The sequence below is a fragment of the Thermochaetoides thermophila genome, assembly GCF_000221225.1.
Source record: "Thermochaetoides thermophila DSM 1495 unplaced genomic scaffold scf7180000011816, whole genome shotgun sequence".
Taxonomy (NCBI): Eukaryota; Fungi; Ascomycota; class Sordariomycetes; order Sordariales; family Chaetomiaceae; genus Thermochaetoides; species Thermochaetoides thermophila.
The window spans coordinates 4,910,392-4,928,469 of NW_006383032.1; the positions used below are offsets into that span (position 1 = coordinate 4,910,392).

Sequence of the window (18,078 nt, forward strand, 5' to 3'; positions counted from 1 at the left end):
CGTTTTCTATTCCAACAGCTCTCAGCTCTCAGCTCACGATGATACGTAGACGATACATGCGCACATGCGCAGTCCACATTCACTCACTGCCTTCGCTTCTCAGCAAAATAATCGTCAACCAGCCTCCCAATCGTCTCCACGAGCCATTCGACTTCGTCACTGCGGATGTTGAAGGCGGGAGAGATGATGATATGGTCTCCTCGAATGCCATCTGCCGAACCAGAACCCGGATAGACGTTGACCAAGTATTCCTTTGATAAGCCCTTCTCGCAGATTTCCATAGCAACATGGTCTTCGACCGGGAAAGGCTCTGCTGTCGCTTTATTTGCCACGAACTCGAGGGCCCAGAACAGCCCACGGCCCCGGATGTTACCGACGTTGGGGTGACTTGCTAGTCGTTCCTTGAGCCGTCTCGACAAAAGCGCACCCATGGCTCGGACGTTGGCGAGGAGGTTCTCTTCCAGGATGATGCGTTGCACTTCGAGCGCTGCAGCACATCCCGCAGGGTGTCCTTGATATGTGTGCCCATGCACAAAGACACTGTCCGGGTCCCTCTTGTCAGTTTCGAAAACGGACCGGCCTTCACGTAGGCTGTTGCTACTTACGAGCTGCCCTTCTGGAGCACATCCATCACATGCTTGCTCGCCAACACACCCGCGACCGGCTGGTAGCCTCCGCCTAGCGCCTTGCCAATTGTCTGGATGTCGGGCGCTACTCCTTCCTGCTCCCATGCGTGCAGTGTTCCCGTTCGGCCCATGCCACACATCACTTCGTCGAATATGAGAAGCGCACCATATTTGCGGCACACTTCCGCCACTGCTTTGAAGTACCCGGGAACGGCGGGCATACACCCCAGTGCCTGTTGCTTATCAGCGCCATGTGAATCGACTAGCTCCAAGAGAACTTACAGCGCCAACTACCGGCTCAGCAATGAAAGCGCAGACCGTGTCTGGACCAACAGTCTGGAATTCATCATCCAGCTCCTTTGCCAGGCGAGCTACGTAGTCCTCGTCCGTCTCTCCGGGATTCTTCCCACGGTATGCGTTACATGGCGAGACTCGTGTCGCATTCTTCATCAATAACGGCTCGAACTTTGCCCGGCGATAGTCGTGTCCTCCAACTGCCAACGCCCCGAGTGTGATTCCATGGTACGACTGCCGTCGCGAGATGAAGCGCGTTCTCTGGGGCTGGCTGGGAGTCAGTTCCAGAAAGTATTGTCTCGCGAGTTTTACTGCAGCCTCCATGGCCTCGGAGCCTTGAATAGTTAGCATTGAGGTACGGCTACTTATGGGCTCGCGGTGCTCACCAGAGTTGACGATGTAAGCACGTCCCATATGTCCCTTGGTCGATTCGACCAGATAGCAGCACAATTCTTCTTGTACACCCGTTGTGTAGAAGACGGTTGCGCAGTATGGGATGGCGAGCACCTGCTTCATGACAGCCTCGGCCACCCTTTGGTTGCCCCAGCCCAGACAGCCAACGGCCGCCCCTCCTGATCCGTCAAAAATCTTCCGTCCATCCTCGAGCACGAGGTAGTTGCCCTCGCCTCGCGCAAGGAGGGCAAAGTCATAAGAAAGATCTCGTTGAAGAACGGCCGACTCTTTCGCAGGCCTCGTATTGCCGTTCCTACTGGCCTGGGGCACGGGTGCAAGCTGTCTCAAGACCATGTTGAACCAAGGGGCCCGTGGAACGGCCACCAACTATGAGCAGAAGACTTGGTCTGGAGCCGTACCGTCCGCGAAACAAAACCGTCTTCCGTGAGTCTATTTGTATGGCAACTGTGGGTAGCAACGGCCCATCAGACATCGCGGGATCCCTGCCTACCTAGATACAAGAACAACCAATGCGGAGCGCAGGCCTAATCATTCCGCGCTCAGGTGTCCCAACATCAGCACACGACACGCATGTACGCGCGGGGATTACGGAGTATAGTGCCCGCGAACTACTGTACCTCTCCCTTCGCCACAACCTCCCCAGAGCGCTCGAGTCGCTTTCTTTTGGGGGGGGTTCTTTTTCAACGCTGCCTGACAATGGGGATGATGTGGATCTTCGGTTACTAGCATGATTCGTCGGTTTGCGTGGAGGCTGCTCCTACATCGCACTAACTTTCCGAATCCCCCTCATGACAAGACGGGGGGTGCCGGGAGGAAGGGAAAACCCACAAGGGGGACAGCTTTGTCTCTGTCCCTCTCCCTTTCTCTCACCCTCTCGTGACCACTACTGAAGCCATCCTGCCAGAACATACGATTGCTGCGAGTGAGGCGGTTGGTGACGCCATGCGGGCGTGGAAAGCTTGTCCCACGTGCGACAAACGGCCTGCAGTCTCCCGCCTCCAACCGCCTCGACTTGTCATGGCTGCTGTGCAACCACCGCTGAGAACGCCTCTTCCCCCTTTTCGGCAGCCGTTTGAGTGAGGGGTAGAAACCAAGAACCAGTACTCGGCATCCCGATCTCGGCCCCACAGCGCCTTCTCCCTCGGCAGAACCTTGTCCGGAACCGAAGATTCGATGCTCCGAATCCTTGGGATTCTTGAGACCACCATCCAGGCAGGCACTCACCGCTGGTTTTTGCGCACGATTTGCTGCTGTTGCCCCCCATCGGCATTGTTCGTGGCGAAAAAGGCATGCCTGGTTTTGGGTACCAACTGCTCAGCCTTGACCCGGCCGTATCATGACCCCCTGGCTGGGGGAGGGGAGCGCCTTTTGGTCCCTGGACGGGCCTTTCGGCCTATTGGTCACCCTATTGCGGGCAGCCGGGCCATCGGGATTATGATATTCATGATGCGTGTACTTTCTTTCTGGTCCGTCTACCTGGCGTTCCGATAGGGTATAAGTTTACACAATATATGCCTGTGGAAAGCTGCCGCCGTCCCGGCGTAGGAATCCGAGACCTTACAGCTCCTTTCTCCGACGTTGGATCACAGCAGGCGCAGTTCCGTGCAAAGCATGCTCGAACCTTGCAGCTCACTGAACAGAAGCTCGCCCCTGTCTAGTATCATCACCCACCACGAGGCGCAGACCTGCAGGATCAGTATGGGATGCTAAGACTGCTTTCTGGTACTGTCAGCAACTCCTTGTCTGAGCGATTAAGGGTTCACTCACAGATTCCGGGCGGGAGAACGTCACGATGAGAAACAGCCACTCGAAAGATAAATGGGCAGGCACATGAAACCTGGGATGCAACAGTGTTTCTCTCAAGTCTTCCAAAACGGTCAAACCTTTTCTCTCCTCTGCGGCATCTTCTCCAAATGCACCTTGCCTTTTTCGTGTCACTCACCGGGCTGTTGTCCGAGCTGTTCTGGGCACCGTCCCTACGCTTTCGTTTCCGTATCCTCGTGTTCAACAGGTGCTGGCAGTTCTTTTGTTGGCCGATAAGTGCCGAGCGGTGGCGCACATCAAGCTCCTGGTTCTTCCTTCTGGAAAGCAGCGATTGGACCCTGCGTAGGTGGCCTTACTTCCCTGGCCACAGAAGCCCTGATCCATGGTGGCATCAAAGAAGACGAAGCTGCAAGTTCTCAAGCCATGATCCTGCACGTCACCTCCGCTATGCATCCCAATTGGGCCTTCTTCGTCTGTGTTCCACTACTCGAAGTTGTCACTCGCAGCGGGTGTTATCCAATCAGGCGACCCCAGCCACCCGTTGACTCTCTGCGTTATCTAAAGATGTTCTGCCCAAAGACGTTCGAGAAGCATTCCCTCACCGAGAACAATGTCTGGCCCCAGAGGAACAAGGCGTTCTAGAAACACTTTTCGGTTGTCTGAGTATGCCTATATTACTCGGCAATCAGTTCTTAGTTACACTTTGGATGAGCTGCCACCTGCACCAAACCTAACACTGTACCCTATCCCTCTTCAAGTTATTACACACTGGGCCATTTAGCTTACCCGCCAAGCGCTTTCACCGAAAAGACCGAGACAAGCGAGACGGTAACAGCCGAGAGTCTCGGAGCTGGCCGCAGCCATGACAGATTCCTCTATGTTGACAACAGACCCATGCCACTCACCCACAAGGCTGGAACGCAGCCTGAAAAAAGCACATTTTCTCGGAGAGTTCATGGTGTCCTCGGGCCGCTTGCCCAGTAAGGTGGTAACCAATCGATTTTCTTGGAGTGCGGTGTCCTGGGGCAACTCAACGGACAAAGTTGCCCGCGAAGAATCCGATATACCAGGAGGAACGAGTGTTCTTCCAACTGGCAGTGATGTTTGTTACGTAGAACAACAACACATGCAGCGTAGGACCGGCTGATCAGTGCTATTTTAGCTGTGAGAAATGGGATAGGTTGCTGGACGGGACGCACGAGTTACAGAAACCTAAGAAATGGGTGTTGCTCCATTCCAAGTCCTGTCGAGTCCCAGGGCATGTGTGCATGTTTATGGCACCTTGCACCACAACCCAATGGTCAAAACAAGATGATTATTTATCAACGTTAGACACACTCAAGTTGGGTGACTTGGGACCGTATAGACTCGAGCCTCAAGAGACATCATGTCCTCACTCACTGCGGTTTTCTCAGTCACTCGATCATTGTCTTGGTGAACGCAATATTCTAATGCATAGGCCAGTGGTCAGTGGGATTGCGCCACAAAAAACATGGCCGTCTTTGCATGTTTGCGCCGGACTTCAAACACGCGGCTAACTGTCCAGTTCATCCCACGCTACAACGGCTTCTGGCATGTAATGACATGGTTATTCAATCTACAACCAGCCATTTGCTAATTCTCTTTCCCTTTTTGATGTTTTGTTTGCCTTTCCGTTTGAATGCTAGCGCCGATGGCTCTGCATCTTGTGGATCAAAAGCTCACTAGAAATGAAGCAAAAAAGAGCCAACAATTCTCATGTCGGGCATTCTTCGGCGCGTGCTTGCCATACCTGAGATGATATCTTCTCTGCGTGATAGATGTGATAGATGTATGGACCAGCCCTCGCGTCACAGACTGTTTGGCTAAGTGGCGGCAGCTCTGTTGTCGTACCACTAGCTCCAATTGGTCGTTTTGTTTACTCGTCTTTCCACCCCAAACACACACTCTCTGTTCTCGCGGCGATTGAAGAAGCAGAACATTTCCGCAGGTATAGACGTGGAACGTGGCACACGCATTGCATGATGCGTGAACCGGTCGTTTTTAGACATGTGCATCCCATTGACTGTTGTGTCTGTTCCTCGTCTGACACAGGCCAGGGGCAGGTCAAGTGATTGGGCAAAAGCTGAGGCTGCTGCTTACAAGGACTCAAGTAAGTCTCCATGGAAAATATGAAAAGGGTCATGGGAAAGATCCTTATAAACTTTGTCGCCTCGAAACATGATCCTGCAGGGTGTCTCGGCTCTCACGACAGCTCAAGGCTATGCGAGGGTATCAGATGGTGATAGCAAGGAGCGGAAGATATGGACAAGGTTCAGCCATGCTGGATTTGCCTTCGTGTTGGGTCAAAGAGACAACATACGTCGGGCGCTAACTGGGCTAGCCCATTCTCCCACACGGTTGATATTTTGGATGAATAGCTTTGTCTTCTAGAAAAGCATGAGAAAGATTTACAATAGACGTCCGCAACGTTGTTGTGCAACTGTAACGGTCATTTCTTGCTTCTCTCTTGCAGACTGTTAAACCATGACAGAGTACCGCGAAAGACACTGTGGACCTAGGGGTGATGCAGGTCAGCAAGCAGTTATCCAGACCACAGCAACTGTCACAATCCGAGACTGATTATCCGAGTAGCTGAGCAAGCTACAGTGCTCAAGCTTTGCAAAAGAAAACCCCAGCTCCCACCATATTGACACATAGATGATCCTCTGGGGAGATGGATGCGCTCAAAATGCCCGAACAGTCACCGAAAAGGCACAGTTACACGGTAACTAATAAGATAGTCTATACCTAGTTATTGGATCCTAGAACCTGTATCTCAAATCTCAACGGTGTGGCATCTCGACCAGGAAACAAAGGCCATGGGTAAGCCGAGTATTTGCTAAGGCGCCGGAAACATAACATGGGACGAATAGATTACGGGAAATACGGCTGCCATGACGCGACTTCAGTCCCGATGGTCTAAGAAATGCTGCAAAAAAAAATCAACAGAAACAAGTCAGCAGGGACTAAAGAACTCGATGATGCTGATCGTCGACGTCTCCCCATGTACAATGTACAGAGTAGTGCTAAAGCATGGCTTGCACAGTTTTCAGGTGGGCCTTGTGACTGATTGCTGATCCTGAGGGTCGCTGGGTCTCTGCATTCAATTAAACAGGGTCCCCAATCGCGACGCGCCCTAGCGCGTCGGGCGCGTCGTGGACGCGTTTTGATAGCATCTGGCACCCCACCCTTCTGCATGCCGCTTGCTAAGTTGCTCCCACTCAACTACTCTTTGTTGTCTGCTGCACATTTGCAACCCAACTCCAAGTCCCCCAAGTCCCGAGTCAAGCCTGAGCGCATCACAAGGTTCAAGCAAAGTGCGACGCCGACAAGACACACGCCATTTTGCCCGTTTTGTCCATCTTACCCAGTAGCCCATCCTGCCCGTCGCACACTCCCGAGACTTTTGGCCCTTTTCTCTTTTTCTCTCTCGTCGGACGTCAGACCGCATATTGTCCGGCCTACTAAGAGCAGTCTTTTCATACAATGGACAGCTTGATGCTGCGGGACGAGGCCGCGCGTGATCGCGTGCGCCAGGCCCTGGAGTTCCTCGATCCCAGTATGCTGTGCTTCTGCTTCTGCTTCTGCTTCTGCTTCTCCAGGCTTTCTGCGTGCCGGCCCCGTCGCTCCCTTACTAACATGTCTGCCAGACGACCAGAATGTGCGCAGCTACCGGCCGGACATCATCTTGATGCTCCAGAAAAACCAGCGCAGACTTGTCGTTAATATCGACCATGTCCGCGACCACAACCCGGCCATGGCTGAGGGCCTACTGCATGACCCCTTCAACTACGTTCCAGCCTTCAACCATGCGCTCAAAGAGATCGTCAAGACACTACCCCAGGCCAGGCCCGATCAAACCGACCCTGATGTGCTGTATTACTGCGCTTGGGCCGGCAGCTTTGGGTCCAACTCGTGCAACCCGCGCACGCTCTCGGCTCAGCACCTCAACAACATGGTCTCCATCGAGGGTATTGTCACCCGCTGTTCGCTGATTCGCCCCAAAATTGCAAAGAGCGTCCACTACAGCGAGGCTACCGGCAAGTTCTGGTTCAAGGAGTATCGTGACCAGACCATGACTACCGGCGTCACCACTTCCAGCGTCTACCCCACCGAGGACGCCGATGGCAATCCTTTGCAAACAGAGTACGGTCTCTGTACTTATAGGGACCACCAGACCGTTTCTATCCAAGAAATGCCCGAGCGGGCACCTGCTGGCCAGTTGCCCCGCGGTGTCGACGTTATTCTTGATGACGACCTTGTTGACTCGTGCAAGCCGGGCGACCGTGTGCAGCTTGTCGGCATCTACCGCACGCTGGGTAATAGGAACACGAATCACAATAGTGCCGTCTTCAAGACGGTCCTGATAGCCAACAATGTCGTTCTGTTGTCGACAAAATCCGGAGGCGGCGTTGCAACTGCTACTATCACAGACACAGACATTCGCAACATCAATAAGATCTCAAAGAAAGCCAACGTCTTCGAGTTATTATCACAGTCCTTGGCTCCCAGTATTTATGGTCATGAATACATCAAAAAAGCTATTCTGCTGATGCTGTTGGGTGGTATGGAGAAGAACCTGGAGAACGGCACACATCTGAGAGGCGATATCAACATTCTGATGGTTGGTGATCCGTCAACTGCCAAGTCCCAACTTCTTCGCTTTGTGCTCAATACTGCACCTTTGGCCATTGCCACAACCGGCCGCGGTTCCTCCGGTGTCGGTCTGACGGCTGCGGTGACGACCGACAAGGAGACTGGTGAACGCCGGTTGGAAGCCGGTGCCATGGTCATGGCTGATCGCGGTGTTGTCTGCATTGACGAGTTTGACAAGATGTCAGACATCGACCGAGTAGCCATCCACGAAGTCATGGAGCAGCAGACAGTCACCATCGCAAAAGCTGGCATCCACACGTCTCTGAACGCCCGTTGCAGCGTCATCGCCGCCGCTAACCCCATCTATGGGCAGTACGATACGCACAAGGACCCCCATAAAAACATTGCTCTGCCCGACTCTCTGCTTTCCCGTTTCGACCTCTTGTTCGTCGTCACGGACGATATCGAGGATACCCGAGATCGTCAGGTTTCCGAACATGTGTTGCGCATGCACCGGTACCGGCAGCCTGGCACCGAGGAGGGTGCCCCTGTGCGTGAGAATACTGGGCAGTCGCTCAATGTTGCGCTCACGAGCCAAGCCGACTCTCAAAAGCCGACAGAGGTGTACGAAAAGTATGATGCCATGCTGCACGCTGGCGTCAAGGGCGGGAGGAAAGGCAAGAAGCCCGAGGTGCTCAGCATCCCTTTCTTGAAGAAGTACATACAATATGCCAAGACGCGTATCAAGCCCGTTCTCACTCAAGAGGCGGCGGATCGCATCTCCGATATCTATGTTAGCCTGCGCAACGACGACATGGAGAGCAATCAGCGCAAGACGAGCCCCCTGACTGTGCGTACTCTCGAGACTTTGATTCGTCTCGCCACGGCGCACGCCAAGGCTCGTCTTTCCAACCGTGTCGAGGAACGCGATGCTGAAGCCGCCGAATCTATCTTGCGCTTCGCTCTTTTCAAGGAGATCGTTGAGGACGAGAGCCGCAAGAAGCGGCGCAAGACCCGGCCCCTGGAAGATGAGGAAGACAGCAGTTCGGATGACGACGGTTCGTCTTCGGACGACGGAGACATTGCGAGCCGCGCTGCTCGCAGCAGCACTGCCCGTGCCAGCGCCGCCCGGTCAACCCGCTCTTCCCAACGGTCTAACCGTCGTCGCCCGAACGGCGCGCCCACACGCAAAACAGCAGCCAGCATATCAGACGGGGACGAAGAGGAGGAAGCAGAAGAAGAGGAAGAGGCGCCTCGCCGGTCAACTCGTTCGACTGCCCACAACGCATCCTCCTCCCAACCCTCCTTCGCTTCGTCTGTGCCGGCGTCACAGTTGCCCGACGACGACCAGACGCTGGTTTCTGGTACAGCTAACCTCACTGTCACTGATGATAAGGGCGACGATCATGATGCTGAGGTAGACGAAGACGGTGAACCGACCATCTCGGAGCATCGTCTTGAGGTGTTCCGGCGCGCCCTCGGCCAGCTGCTGAATACACCTCTGTTCGAGGATGATTCGGCTGAGGTGGACGAGTTGATCGAGGCGGTCAACCGGCGAGTTGGCACGCTCGGTGGCAGTGGCGGTGTCTTCTCGCGCGAAGAGGCAATCTTAGCACTGAAGGAGATGGATAAGAGGAATCAGATTATGTGAGTATCCCCTTAATGACTAGTTTCCCATGCATGCAGCCAGTTTGAAACATCGGTTCTAACTCTCGATGAATAGGTACACCGATGGCGAGCTGGTGTATAAGATCTAATATATCAGGATTCGAAGAACAACAACTTCAAAAAAAAAATGTACCTGTCATGCCATGATGACGAACCCAATGGCTTGAAAATGGTATTATGGTCTCTGGGATGGGCATGTATGATGGCTGTTGGGATGTTATCTGTAAACAATGGCGTTCTATGGACATGGATGAGGTTAAGCGTAGACGGTTTGATTGGCATCTATTATTGAGATATTGGCTTTGCTGAGGCTATGAGCCGTGCACCTCTTGTCTTAATGGTGAGATTTCAAGGTCAGCTTGGCCATAGTCGGTGAGTAAGGAGGTAAGCAATCATCGAGCCGCCATAGATTGAGGTCCCGAGAGGCGCATCATATCACTTCATATTAACTTGATTACTAGTTCTATCGCCGGCTGTTCTCGGCAGCCGCAAATCCATGAGCAACCGAAACCCCTTATTAACAATTACCAAAGTGCATCTTCTTGACTCTTGTAGACTGTCGATGTTCGTTTATTCATCCTCCGATTCGGTAACCCATTCTGTGTCATCCGCATCGTCAAAAGTTTCATCCACGCATATATTTGTCCTCTTGAAAAGATCCTTCAGCCTCTCACCCACTCCTATGCCATTCCATCGTTCATTCCCCTTTTCATCGATTGTTAAGACGGGTAAACCGACCTGTTCAATTGCAAAACTCGCAGCAACATGCCCCCACACACAGGCCTCCTCGATGGATTTGCCCCTGGCCAGGGCCACGGCCAATGCTCCCAGGAAGGTGTTTCCCCCACCAGTAGGGTCGACAACCTTCGGCTCGCCGGCATATCCTTCACCATAGTAGGCAGGGATCCATTTTTCGATGCCCGGGTCGATTTCGATCTCGGGAATGGGGATATGTCCATCATCGTCTTGCAGAGCCATGAGCAGGGCCGACAGGTCAGCGGTCAGGGAGGGATGGAGGGGCCCATGGTGAGCGGGTATGCTGATTTTGGGTTGTGGCTTTGACTTGCTGGTCGCGAGCGCCTTCTGCCTGCTCCCCCCGTTGCGGGCGATGAAGCAGCCGTTTGCACCGGCGCGTACGACAAGCGTGTATGTCTTGAGCGGCATGCTCGCGAGCAACTGCTCACAATGCCGCTCCACCATGCGTCGGACGCCCCGCCCATCAGACTCGGCCTCGGCTGCCGCGATATCCTGGGGCTTTTCGCCCATGAAAGAGGCTAGCTCGGCGTGATTTGGCGAGCACACGTCAACTAGTGGCAGCGTGTTTGTGCAATTGAGCAGCTCATCCGGAGTGCACAGGTCCGGGACCGGCTCCCAGATGATCAATGGGCGAGGAAGGAAACCTTCGCCGCCCCCTGCTTCGGCTAGAGCCCTACGTCTGGCGAGTAGATCTTTGACAATCTCCTGACATCTCAATGGGCTGCAGACCAAGTGAAACGCCCTCGCACACAAGAGATTTGGGGATAGATCGGCTGGGGTGAGACGCTTCTTGGGAGTCAGATAACGGAAAGCTCGCTGCTGAGATGTAGATGTTGAACCAGACTCTTCGTCGGCCGAGTAGCCGTTCCAGCCGCGGGTCGTCAAGCGTGAGGGATCATAGCGGAAGAGTGCCGATGTCTTCCAGGACTTCAGATGAGCAGTGATAGAAGGGGGGAAGTCAGAGCCTTGGTCTACGACCCAGCCCACGGTCCGAGAAAGGTTGGGGGCTGGAGAGAAAATCCGAGCTCCTAAGGCCGCATAGGTCCCGGCGCCACCGATGATGTCCTTGACTGGAGGCTTGGGAGGGGGAAATTCGATTTCATCTGCGCAAGGTCGGTCATTAGTCTTCGGGAAGGTATCTACCGAGACAAATATAGGGAAGGATTATGATATGGAAGTAAAAGGGAACAGTGCAATGCTCGAGATGAAGCGACCAATTTCGGCCATATTTAGGCGGCAGGCACATACCGATAATAAACATGCCCAAAGTCACAAAGTCGATATTTTGTTTCCGTTTCACATTTTGAATCTCGTCCGCGGTTTGGTCAAACCCAGCTTTGGAGCGCTGTTCGCCCTCAGGGACATTCCTTTTCATGGCAACGTCCAGCAATAACCAAATCAGAGCAATGGACAATGTGCCTGAATATGCCGAGATAAAAGTCCAAAGACAGCCAGACGCGGTTGCAACGTGTGTCGGCTGTGGTTCTGTACAGTGTAACCAGGTCAAGGGAGCACAACAAAGACAGTAGGAAGAAAGCAAGGCTTGAAAAGAAAAGGTGACTGCAAGTAGAAAGAAGGCATATAATGTGGTTGACCACCTCGCTGCCGCTTAGACCAAATCACACAGAAACAACAGAGCTTAAAGCACCTGGAAGTGGCGGAGGAACAGCACAGGGTAGGCAGGAAGATAGAAAGATACAGCAGCATGATATGCGGCCCACGACAGGTAGAACCGCAGACAAGCCGCCAGTGTGGTGAGTGGTCCTTGGTAATACACTTATGCGGTATACTTACCTAGTCTCCAGCCTATAGGTTGCCATGGTCTTGTGGTGCTGCGGTGCTGTGGAGGCCAGATCTTGAAAATCTCGAAATCTGGAGCGATCAATTGAGCGACTGTGAGTGGCAGTGGACAGCTACGTAGCGTACGCACAGGCTACAGCTCAACTTGGTCCCCAGTCAGCGTTTTCAGCTGTCAGATTCATGGGCGAGGCATGATTGGACTTGCTGAGAGCAGACTGTGGTCGGGGACGACGACCTCTCAGCAATAAACAAGGAAACAAGCGTCAAGTCGGGTAGTTGTAGGTGCCAGGCATGATAAGGTATCTTATGCTAGCTTATCTGAACTTCAGTAATGCCACAATACGTATGCCGTAAAATACGTCGCTGATACCTGACTCTGTACCAGACTCGGGAGTCGAGAGTCAGGACAGCAGTGAACAAATAATAGAAGTGCCTACGTTGAAGCCAATACCTTATGCTTGTTCACTGCAATGTTTTTTTGCTTACATACTGCTGTACTACCAAGCAAGTAGCGTTCAGATGTCAGCATGGAAGTGGGATGGACACGAATACTCCTGCAACACCCTGAGTGGCCCCGCCATTTCTAGCCGGTGACCCTTATCATTATCGAGGCTTGGCTGGTGACTTTCTTATCGCAGCGCCTGACTCCGATTGGCCGGTTGTGCCTGCGAGAGAGGGGCCCCGCCAAGCCCAGCGCAGCTTGCCAGTATAGCCAGGGGCCCAGGGCCCGACCTGATCACTGATGATCGCTGGCGTCAGGGGTCTTGTGTCTCGACGTCTGTTTCCTAACTGGAACGACGGCTAACCATTTGCCCCCCTACTACTTCTACACCACGCTACTAAACCGTAGCCTGTCACCTGATTCTGGATCGACGTCGCAGCCAGTGTTATTCGACGGCGACACATCGCACATTTGAATCTAGAGGTATCTTACCGTCTTGTGGATCGAGCTTCTAAGCTTCCTTTTACCGGCGAACATCGCAACAGATTACTCGATCTGCTGCTTTTAGCGATTCCCATCACCTCCAAGCTTGCCAGGCTCCATATCTGTCGCATTGGATACTCCAACCTCCCTCCCACTCTTGTACGTCGCCCTCGCCTTGCGACAGTCCAACATGGCGACGGCAAACCAGATGCATAACTTGACCACTCTCATCAAGAGGTGTGTTCGTCATTCTCTCTGCCCCTGATTCATGTGCCTAAGTAAGCTGGCTGATTGACCCCGTTGCTTCCCCACAGGTTGGAGGCTGCTACCTCTCGCCTCGAGGACATCGCTCAGTCCGCTCTCGAGCTTCCCCAGGGCGTCCCCGGCCTGCACGTGGCGACCGCGACCCCGACAGTTGCTTCAACCCCGACTGCTCAAGCCCCCCGTCCAGCTCCAGTTCCCCCTTCGGCTCCTGCTGCTGCCCCGACCCCTCCCCCCCCTCCGCCGGAGCCCTTGCCGGAGTTTGTCGAGGAGTTCGACAACTTTCTGAGCCAGTCTGTCGACAAATGGGCCAAACTCAGTGACGCCATCGGCGGCTTGGTGGCTGAACAGGCCTCTAAGTTCGTCGAGGCCCTCAAAGAACAGCGCAAGTTCCTGCTCATCACCTCCAAGGCGAAGAAGCCCGACGTTCCCGTGCTCCAGGACCTCCTCAAGCCCGTCGGCGACCTTATGATGGCCATCAGCAACATTAAGGACTCTAACCGCGGTAGCTCGCATTATGATAACCTCAGCACGGTCGCCGAGGGCGTCATGGCTCTCGGCTGGATAACTGTTGACACCAAGCCGTTCAAGCATGTTGAAGAGTTTCTGAACTCGGCCCAGTTTTGGGGCAACAAGGTCTTGACAGCGAACAAGAACAAGTGAGCTCCTCCAAATTACGAGCTCCTTCAAAATGCTCACGGTTCTGACTGGGATTACAGGGACAACCAACAGGTTGAATGGACCAAGGCCTTCTATCAAATATTCCGCGATCTCATGGAGTACACAAAGACCTACTTCCCCAACGGCATCCCCTGGAATCCCAAAGGCCTTCCTGCTGCTGAAGCTGCAAGGGCTGTCGAGGCCGGTCCGACCGCAGCGCCGTCTGCTCCCTCAGCCCCTTCCGGGGGGGCTCCTCCGCCGCCGCCGCCTCCTCCCGGTCCCCCGCCAGTGTTGAAAATTGACGAGCAGAAGGCAGATTCTAGTCCAGCTGGCGGTTTGAACGCCGTCTTCGCCGAGATCAACAAGGGCGAGGATATCACCAAGGGTCTCAGGAAAGTGGACAAGTCGCAAATGACACACAAGAACCCGTCGCTGCGTGCCGGCTCGACTGTTCCTGACCGCAGCCCCTCGGCGCGCGGCAAGAGCCCTGCCCCGATTGCCAAGCCGAAGCCGGAGAGCATGAGGGTCAAGAAGCCGCCCAAAAAGGAACTTGAGGGTAACAAGTGGACTCTTGTATGTCTCTCTTCTCTCTCTCTCTCTCTCTCTCTCTCTCTCTCTCTCTTCTTTTTTTTTTTCGTTGTTGTTCTTAGCCCGCAATCTCGCGACAAAGTATGTGCCTAGTGTGCTAACTCCTGATTTTAGGAAAACTTCGACAAACACCCGGCGCCCATTGAGATCGAGGTGGAGCTGGCTCACTCAGTTCTCATCTCCAAATGCAACAACACGACTATCATCCTTCGCGGCAAGGCCAACGCTGTGACGATCGAGAATACGAACCGGGTCTCACTCGTCGTCGAGTCGCTCGTCTCCACGGTTGACGTGGTCAAGTCGCAAAACTTTGCTCTCCAGGTCCTCGAGACGATTCCGACCATCTTGCTCGACCAAGTCGATGGTGCCCAGATCTACCTAAGCAAGGAGAGCTCCGAGACGCGTGTCTACTCTAGCAAGTCCGCCGGCATCAATCTAAATGTCATCGCCCCTGCTGCAGAGGGCGGCGAGGAGGATTACAAGGAAATCCCGCTGCCGTCGCAGATTTGCTCGTATTATGACAAGGAAAAGGGCGAAGTGGTGAATGAGATTGTGTCACATGTTGGCTAAGAAGGTGTGTGATATATATAGGAGATGTCTTGCCTTGTGAGGAATGATAGACGAAATGCAAAGGAACCGGGCCTTTTTTTGGTTGGGGACGTTTCATACGTTTCACAAGAAGTCGCTCTTCCTTCCTCACTTGACTTCGGCTCTGGATGTAATCTGTGGAACACAAGAGCGTAGGTATTGGTGAATCAACTTTAGATACGTATACAACTATCAACAGCCGCGAAACACACTCTCTATCAAAAATGAAATGATCTATGATAGCTCTCACAATCGTAAACCGGCTAAAGCAGGAATTTCAGCTGGCTGAAATGCAGCGACTGCAACCATGCCATTGTATACTCCCATACGACGCGAACCAGAAAAATCACCGAGAACTGAGGAGCTCGAAGCACCAACTAATAAAGATGCTTTCTAAACACGTTTGATATCGAGAACCAGATGACGAGCAATGCAAAGTCCTATAACAACAGGAATGATATTCCCCAGCACACCGCCCGCTCCTTTTCCGCCAAGTACACAGTGAGATAAGAGATTCGTAAACCAATGGATGATAAGGATAGGTGGGATAACGACAAAAAGGCTCTAGAGTTTAAAGCTTAGAGCTTGGCTTTGGGGGCCTCGAGAGTAGGCAGCAGCATGTCGCGGATTTCATTAGCCGCCTCATTGAGGTAGAAGCTCATTTTGTCGGAGCCGAGCTTCTTGGAGACGATGTTGAAGTTGAGGCTGCAAAGTTGTGTCAGTTATCAAATTTTACATGATAAGGAGAGCGGGGGGAGGGGGAAGAACGTACCTGTTCTCGTTGATCATGTAGGCAATGCCAAAGCCCTCATCGATAACCTGGCTCCAGCCGTAGCCATTGAAGTACTCAGAGCTGAGCTGGCTGGTGGACAGGAACCAAGAGGTGCTGTACTTGTAGGCCGGGTCCTTGTACAGGGCAGGTAGCTCCTCGCCAGGCTCGATCAGGCGCTTCAGGCCGAACAGGTGGCGGTCGACGCCCTTGCCATCGGAGGCGGCGGTGATGTACTCGACGTGGGCGTCGATGGCCTTACGGAAGAGGCGGATGCGCTCCTCGTTCGAGACAGACTCGTCGGCCATGGCGCGGCACCAGGCGACCGAATCCTCCGAGACGGTACGGCACGTCTCGGTACGGCCTTGCTGGAAGCGGCGGGTGGCAGCAGACTCGTAGGTCGGGCGGTTCTTGCCGTACATCTTGAAGTAGGCCAGTTGGATGATCATCTGCACATAGGCGTCGGGAGAGCACTTGAACTTCTTGATCAGGCCCTTGCCATACGCCTGATAGGCCTGGACGGCCAGCTGGTGCTGGTCGATGACGTTACGGAAGTCGGTGATGGCACGGTCAATCTCGGCCTGGACCTCCTTGGTGACGACGAAGCGGATGGGCACCGGCTCGGGCAGGTTGGAGCGGACGGTCGGCTCGTCAAAGTTGAGCTTATTGTTGAAGATAACGTCGCAGATCCAGTCATTCAGACGGTGGGTCGGGGTACCGTCCATCATGCTGTGCTCGCCCATAAAGCCGGAGGTGCCGTTATCGTTGATGATGAACTGCAGCGGCTTGTCGTACCAGCGATTCTGGCCGTCGCCGTGCCAGTACTGGTGAGCACGCTCCTCCAGGGTGACAGGCTTGGCATCGTCGAGGCAGACAACGAAGGAGGCCGACTCAATGGCCTCGATGGCCTTGGCGTTGGCCGGGTCGGCCGCCAGCAGGATGGCGCGGGCGTCGGTCCAGACGTCACGGTTCTCGGAGGTCAGGGCGCCGACAGCAGGACCGCGCTCGCCGGCTAGCTCGTAGACGCGACGGAAGGCCTGCTCGAGCTCGGCGGTGTTGAGCTGCTTGCCATCGACCTCGTGGGCGACCTTGAAGAACTGATTCTTGCGGATGACGACGATGTGCTTGTTCTGGGCCGGGTCGAACTTGACGGGGTAGTCGGCAGGCTTGGCGGCAACGCGGCTGGCGTTGAACATCCACTTGTAGCTGTCCATGCAGAGGGGCAGCTTCTTCATGTATTCGGGCTCGAGAGTGCCCTCGTCGACCATCTTCTTGAACTCGAGCACAGCGGTGGTGATGGAGGCGGCGCGCTTGGCGGGGTCACGGCGCTTGCGATCATCGCGATGCGAGTAGAAGTAGCTGACATAGGGCACGACGGGGTCGCGGTAGCTGAGGTAGGCAGCGTCGTTCCACCACTCGTACATCCAATTCTTGATGTTGGGGTCCTCTCGGCGCTTGATGAGCTTCTCCTGCAGCTTGCGGCCGGGGCCGTTCGGGGCAATAAACTCCTCGATGGCCTTGCGGCTGTTCTCAAGCTCCTCGGGCGTCAGCAGCGGCTTAAGTGTCTTGAAGTAGCGCGCGGCCGTCTCCTCGAGCGTCGGCACGGGCAGGCGAGGGAGCGAGTCCTGGAAACGGAGCATGGGCCCCTTGGACTTATCCTCGACGTAGCCCGCGGGCAGCGTGCTGTTGTTGCGGCGCGCGGCGGGAGCCATGGCTGCGATTCTCTGCGAGATTGCGTGTTAGCCGGCCGGTGTCCGAGACGAGACAAGACAGAAACACACCAGCGGCGTCTGCAATTGCGTCTGTTTGGCAACAAGACTTCTGAAAGCGGGAGAGCGGGCCTCTGCTCTGGCAATCCGGGCCAACATGTCCCAACCTTTTGCGAGAGAAGATGGAGAATGGAGGGAGGAAATACGAAGAGGGAAGAGAGGAGAAAAGAAGAGAAGAAAGGGAAGGCCACCGAGTCAAGCAGACCAGGGAGTGATGGAGACGGAGGGCGGGAAAAAAAAGACGAATCGAGGGAAGAAACGAGGACTAAGGACGAACGACCAGGGATCAGGAGAAGAAGAGACGAAACGCGGCACGGCGTGGCTCGGACGGACTCCCTGGAATTTGCAAGAAGCCCGAGGGTAAGCCGGAGCCTGGGCACCTGGGAGGGGATGGCGGGGAACGATGGGGTTACGGTACCTAGTGTGCTCTGCGGATGGGGGACGGGGATGGACAGGGCCGTGGGATGCTGGGGTCCTGTGTCCTGTGTCCCGGAGTTCGGTCGACTAGTATGTGCTTTCTGAAATCTTGTGTGAACAGCAGAGTGGAGGAGGGGCACGCGGGGAGCGCGAGCTGGACGA

General features: G+C 54.4%; 5 protein-coding genes across 5 annotated transcripts; 2 read left to right on the forward strand and 3 right to left on the reverse strand.

Moving 5' to 3' along the window:
• Positions 1–83: 83 nt before the first annotated feature.
• Positions 84–1,667, reverse strand: CTHT_0034100 (aminotransferase-like protein; the record flags this gene model as incomplete). The annotated part of the gene is made up of 4 exons (XM_006693783.1): positions 84–540; positions 606–859; positions 909–1,255; positions 1,307–1,667. 4 exons carry the CDS (start codon positions 1,665–1,667, stop codon positions 84–86), a joined length of 1,419 nt encoding a protein of 472 aa, XP_006693846.1.
• Positions 1,668–6,605: 4,938 nt separating this feature from the next.
• CTHT_0034110 (DNA replication licensing factor mcm3-like protein) lies at positions 6,606–9,472 on the forward strand (the record flags this gene model as incomplete). Its single annotated transcript, XM_006693784.1, has 3 exons — positions 6,606–6,678; positions 6,770–9,362; positions 9,439–9,472. The coding sequence occupies 3 exons, from the start codon at positions 6,606–6,608 to the stop codon at positions 9,470–9,472; spliced, it is 2,700 nt and encodes an 899-aa protein (XP_006693847.1).
• Positions 9,473–9,953: 481 nt separating this feature from the next.
• CTHT_0034120 (structural stability of L-A double- stranded RNA-containing protein) lies at positions 9,954–11,514 on the reverse strand (the record flags this gene model as incomplete). Its single annotated transcript, XM_006693785.1, has 2 exons — positions 9,954–11,242; positions 11,388–11,514. 2 exons carry the CDS (start codon positions 11,512–11,514, stop codon positions 9,954–9,956), a joined length of 1,416 nt encoding a protein of 471 aa, XP_006693848.1.
• Positions 11,515–13,054: 1,540 nt separating this feature from the next.
• On the forward strand, positions 13,055–14,943 carry CTHT_0034130 (putative adenylyl cyclase-associated protein; the record flags this gene model as incomplete). Its single annotated transcript, XM_006693786.1, has 4 exons — positions 13,055–13,101; positions 13,179–13,784; positions 13,845–14,358; positions 14,488–14,943. 4 exons carry the CDS (start codon positions 13,055–13,057, stop codon positions 14,941–14,943), a joined length of 1,623 nt encoding a protein of 540 aa, XP_006693849.1.
• A 596-nt stretch (positions 14,944–15,539) lies between these two features.
• Positions 15,540–17,442, reverse strand: CTHT_0034140 (carnitine O-acetyltransferase-like protein; the record flags this gene model as incomplete). The annotated part of the gene is made up of 2 exons (XM_006693787.1): positions 15,540–15,666; positions 15,734–17,442. The coding sequence occupies 2 exons, from the start codon at positions 17,440–17,442 to the stop codon at positions 15,540–15,542; spliced, it is 1,836 nt and encodes a 611-aa protein (XP_006693850.1).
• Positions 17,443–18,078: the final 636 nt, after the last annotated feature.